The sequence below is a fragment of the Nerophis lumbriciformis genome, linkage group LG20, assembly GCF_033978685.3.
Source record: "Nerophis lumbriciformis linkage group LG20, RoL_Nlum_v2.1, whole genome shotgun sequence".
In the NCBI taxonomy this organism is placed as follows: Eukaryota; Metazoa; Chordata; class Actinopteri; order Syngnathiformes; family Syngnathidae; genus Nerophis; species Nerophis lumbriciformis.
In genome coordinates, this window is record NC_084567.2 from 40,490,959 (window position 1) to 40,496,958 (window position 6,000).

Sequence of the window (6,000 nt, forward strand, 5' to 3'; positions counted from 1 at the left end):
AATACATTTCTAAAAAAAATAAAAAATAAAAATAAAAAAAATAAATATAAATATTTTTTTTTAGCACATTTCGTGCTAAGGAGCCAATATTACGGTTTATAAATGATTTATTTATAAATGATTTATTTATAAAAAATCTATTTGATTAATCGTGATTAATCACAGGTTATTACCCGTGTGCATAACGTAAATTAATTTTTTAAAAATCGGCCCTCTGAAAGCAGCCATTACCGCGATGTGGCCCTCAATGAAAATAAGTTTGATACTCCTGATCTATGAGATTAAAAAACCCATTTAATGTAAAAAGCACACTTCAAATCCTGTCCTTTTTTTAATTTATTTTTTGAAATACATTTCTGAAAAATAAAAAATAAAATAAAATAAAAACATTTTTTAATTTTTTTTTTAATTATTTTTTTTGAAATACATTTCTAAAAATAAAAAAAAAATAAAAAAAATAAATAAAAATAAATATTTTTTTTTAGCACATTTCATGCTAAGGAGCCAATATTACGGTTTATAAATGATTTATTTATAAATGATTTATTTATAAAAACTCTATTTGATTAATCGTGATTAATCACAGGTTATTACCCGTGTGCATAACGTAAATTAATTTTAAAAAAATCGGCCCTCTGAAAGCAGCCATTACCGCGATGTGGCCCTCAATGAAAATAAGTTTGACACCCCTGATCTATGAGATTAAAAAACCCATTTAATGTAAAAAGCACACTTCAAATCCTGTCCTTTTTTTTAATTTATTTTTTAATTTATTTTTTGAAATACATTTCTAAAAAATAAAATAAAATAAATAATTTTTTAAATTTATTTTTTAATTTATTTTTTGAAATACATTTCTAAAAAAAATAAAAAAAATAAATAAAAAAATAAAAATAAATATTTTTTTTTTAGCACATTTCATGCTAAGGAGCCAATATTACGGTTTATAAATGATTTATTTATAAATTATTTATTTATAAAAAATCTATTTGATTAATCGTGATTAATCGCAGGTTATTACCCGTGTGCATAACGTAAATTAATTTAAAAAAAATCGGCCCTCTAAAAGCAGCCATTACCGCGATGTGGCCCTCAATGAAAATACGTTTGACACTCCTGATCTATGAGATTAAAAAACCCTTTTAATGTAAAAAGCACACTTCAAATCCTGTCCTTTTTTTAAATTTATTTTTTAATTTATTTTTTGAAATACATTTCTAAAAAATAAAAAAATAAAATAAAATAAAAATTTTTTTAAATTTAAAAAAAATATATATTTTTTTTAAATACATTTCTAAAAAAATAAATAAAAAAATAAAAAAATATATTTATTTTTTTAGCACATTTCATGTTAAGGAGCCAATATTACGGTTTATAAATGATTTATTTATAAATGATTTATTTATAAAAAATCTATTTGAGTAATCGTGATTAATCACAGGTTATTACCCGTGTGCATAACGTAAATTAATTAAAAAAAAATCGGCCCTCTAAAAGCAGCCATTACCGCGATGTGGCCCTCAATGAAAATAAGTTTGACACCCCTGATCTATGAGATTAAAAAACCCATTTAATGTAAAAAGCACACTTCAAATCCTGTCCTTTTTTTTAATTTATTTTTTTTTTAAATTTTTGAAATACATTTCTAAAAAATAAAAAATAAAAAAATAAAATAAAATAAAAAATTTTTTTTATTTTTTTTATTTTTATTTTTTAAGTACATTTCTAAAAAAAATATATAAAAAAAATATATATATATATATATATATATATATTTTTTTTTAGCACATTTCATGCTAAGGAGCCAATATTACGGTTTATAAATGATTTATTTATAAATGATTTATTTATAAAAAATCTATTTGATTAATCGTGATTAATCACAGGTTATTACCCGTGTGCATAACGTAAATTAATTTAAAAAAAATCGGCCCTCTAAAAGCAGCCATTACCGCGATGTGGCCCTCAATGAAAATAAGTTTGACACCCCTGATCTATGAGATTAAAAAACCCATTTAATGTAAAAAGCACACTTCAAATCCTGTCCTTTTTTTTAATTTATTTTTAAATTTATTTTTTGAAATACATTTCTAAAAAATAAAAAAATTAAATAAAATAAATATTTATTTTAATTTTTTTTTTTTTAATTTTTTTTAAATACATTTCTAAAAATAAATAAATAAATAAATAAATAAATAAAAATAAAACAATTTTTTTTTAGCACATTTCATGCTAAGGAGCCAATATTACGGTTTATAAATGATTTATTTGTAAATGATTTATTTATAAAAAATCTATTTGAGTAATCGTGATTAATCACAGGTTATTACCCGTATGCATAACGTAAATTAATTAAAAAAAAATCGGCCCTCTGAAAGCAGCCATTACCGCGATGTGGCCCTCAATGAAAATAAGTTTGACACCCCTGATCTATGAGATTTAAAAAAACATTTAATGTAAAAAGCACACCTCAAATCCTGTCCTTTTTTTTATTTATTTTTGAATTTTTTTTTTGAAATACATTTCTAAAAAATAAAAATTAAAAAAATAAAATAAAATAAATAATTTTTTTAATTAAAAAAAAAAATTTTTTTTTAAAATACATTTCTGAAAAAAAAAAAATAAATAAATAAATATATATATATTTTTTTTTTAGCACATTTTATGTTAAGGAGCCAATATTACGGTTTATAAATGATTTATTTATAAATGATTTATTTATAAAAAAAATCTATTTGATTAATCGTGATTAATCACAGGTTATTACCCGTGTGCATAACGTAAATTAATTTAAAAAAAATCGGCCGTCTAAAAGCAGCCATTACTGCGATGTGGCCCTCAATGAAAATACGTTTGACACTCCTGATCTATGAGATTAAAAAAACCATTTAATGTAAAAAGCACACTTCAAATCCTGTCCTTTTTTTTAATTTATTTTTTAATTTATTTTTTGAAATACATTTCTAAAAAATAAAAAATAAAAAAATAAAATAAAATAAATAATTTTTTTTATATATTTATTTTTTATTTTTTTAAATACATTTCTAAAAAAAAAAAAAATAAATAAATAAAAAAATTAAAATAAATATATTTTTTACTGCGATGTGGCCCTCAATGAAAATAAGTTTGACACTCCTGATCTATGAGATTAAAAAAACCATTTAATGTAAAAAGCACACTTCATATGCTGTCCTTTTTTTAAATTTTTTTTTTAAATACATTTCTAAAAAAAATAAATAAATAAACAAAATAAAACAAATAATTTTTTTAATTTATTTTTTAATTTATTTTTTGAAATACATTTCTAAAAAAAAAAAAATAAAAAATAAAAAATAAAAACATTTTTTTTTAGCACATTTCATGCTAAGGAGCCAATATTACGGTTTATAAATGATTTATTTATAAATGATTTATTTATAAAAAAATCTATTTGATTAATCGTGATTAATCACAGGTTATTACCCGTGTGCATAACGTAAATTAATTTTTTTTTTAAATCGGCCCTCTGTCCTTTTTTTAAAAAATTTTTTTGAAATACATTTCTAAAAAAAATAAATAAATAAATAAATAAATAAAATAAAATAAATAATTTTTTTAATTTATTTTTTAATTTATTTTTTGAAATACATTTTTAAAAATAAAAAAATAAAAAAAAATAAAACAATTTTTTTTAGCACATTTCATGCTAAGGAGCCAATATTATGGTTTATGAATGATTTATTTTTCAAGCTGGTTTACGAATGAAACAAAAACATTACCGCTAAAAAATAAAAATCAAATCAAATAACATCCTGTGCCCGCCACGCCCCACTCTTAAAGCACTAATCAATCAAGCAAAATTCCTGTTTCCATAGCAACGACCCACCTGCACGGAAACCAGAGCCTTGCTGTCCCTCTCCATAATTTACCCAGTTCGATCTCCGCTTTATAGGAAGTGCAGTGACGTGGACAACAGCACTTTGAAAACCCGACTGAAGAGTCGTTTTGCTCCAAAATGAGATAAGATGCATACAAATTACCAATAACTGGACTTAAATGAAGTCATCTCTTGAAGGATTTGATTCAAAAGGTGCTGTTGTCAAGTTAGGCACTAACTACTTGAGAGCAGCCTGAGAGGGGTTAGAAAAGCTCAATAAATGCACAAAAAAAAAACATCGGGGAAATAACACCCCCCATGTGTCCGCCCTCCCCCCACCCCCCTTTTTCTCTCTGCAGCAATTCCCCCCCACGGACATCACGGGACAACTCAACCTGTCCGACCCGTCCGTCAGCACTGTGGTGTAGGGAGCGCCACCTGACCCCCCCTCCCCTCCTCTCACCTGCATGAGGAGAGAGGAAACAAGGAGATGTACAGTATCTCCTTTAGAGGAGATGTTTATAGGGAGCCTGAGCATGCAGAGCTTTTTTTTTTCTTCTCCATATGTACATTATATTACCTATTTAACCCTGTAAGACCCAAATATAGAAAAACTTTAAAAAAAAAAAAAAAAATTGGACCTTTCAGATGTTGTTGTAGGAGGCATTTGATGCAGAAATTGAAGAGTTAAAAAGAATTAAAAATGTTTACGTATGTTTTTAGAGAAATGTTGTAATATTGCAACATTGGGCTTTGGTGGGGGCAGAATTTCTGTATTTGTACAACTAAGGGTTCAGTTGCAGGCTTGATCGCTTACTTAGCCCCATAACGGTATATACCATGTATAGAGAAAATAGTTCAGGCAGTGATGTAGTGGAGGGAATACAACCTGTTCCAGTCCACAGCTATTTTAACTACCACATTCACCCTAGTGTTGTATAATTGCAACAATTATATAACAAGCTCTAAATGAAATTGGATGCATCCGTTCCACAATAACTACATATGTACACGCTCTAGACCAGGGGTGCTCATTACGTCGATCGCGAGCTACCGGTCGATCTCGGAGGGTGTGTCGGTCGATCACCAGCCAGGCATTAAAAAAAAATCCTAAAAAATGAGCGATCATAAATCTTCACTATGACGTCACTTTCGTCACTTGATTGACATTCACGGCACCCGAGGGTCTTCTGAGATGACGCTGGCTGCTGCCAGCCCATTAAAATTACCGACCGGAAGGCGAGAAACACTTTATTTCAACAGACTCTGACGCCGTAACCTGTCGTCAAAACTCCAAAGACCGACCGCACGGTTGCACAGTTGCGCTAACAAAATAAGAGTCTCAGAAAGCTGGCGTGCACAAGCTAGCAAGCGACGGAGTTTGCCGACAATGTATTTCTTGTAAAGTGTATACAAAGGAGTACGGAAGCTGGACAAATAAGATGCCAAAAACCAACCACTTTCATGTGGTATTGGACGGAAAGGAGGACTTTTTTTTCTCCTCCATTCGAAAATGCGGACATTATCAGCACCACTGTCTGATTCCAATCAATGCAAGTCATCAGAATCAGGTAATACACCAACTTATATTCTTGTCTTCATGAAAGAAAGGGATCTATATGTGTTAAACATGCTTGTATTATCTTTAAACACCTTTAACTTATTAACAATATTAACTATATGTGTTAAACATGCTTGTATTATCTTTAAACACCTTTAACGTATTAACAATATTAACTATATGTGTTAAACATGCTTGTATTATCTTTAAACACCTTTAACTTGTTAACAATATTAACTATATGTGTTAAACATGCTTTCATTATCTTTAAACACCTTTAACTTATTAACAATATTAACTATATGTGTTAAACATGCTTGTATTATCTTTAAACACCTTTAACGTATTAACAATATTAACTATATGTGTTAAACATGCTTGTATTATCTTTAAACACCTTTAACTTGTTAACAATATTAACTATATGTGTTAAACATGCTTTCATTATCTTTAAACACCTTTTACTTGTTAACAATATTAACTATGTGTTAAACATGCTTGCATTATCTTTAAACACCTTTTACTTGTTAACAATATTAACTTTATGTATTAAACATGCTTGTATTATCATTAAACACCTTTA

General features: G+C 26.9%; 1 protein-coding gene across 7 annotated transcripts in view; it reads left to right on the forward strand.

The window, feature by feature from the left end:
- grin1a (glutamate receptor, ionotropic, N-methyl D-aspartate 1a) overlaps positions 1-5,642 on the forward strand; it is a 179,563-nt gene extending 173,921 nt beyond the window's left edge. For 2 of the 7 annotated variants that reach the window (XM_061980881.2, XM_061980877.2), the window contains one exon: positions 4,216-5,641. In XM_061980881.2, coding sequence (XP_061836865.2) covers positions 4,216-4,284 — 69 coding nt within the window. In that variant the 3' untranslated portion in view covers positions 4,285-5,641. Of the gene's footprint in view, positions 1-4,215 lie in introns of all 7 variants that reach the window. The other 5 variants (XM_061980878.2, XM_061980882.2, XM_061980883.2 and 2 more) reach the window with 5 other exon arrangements.
- Positions 5,643-6,000: the final 358 nt, after the last annotated feature.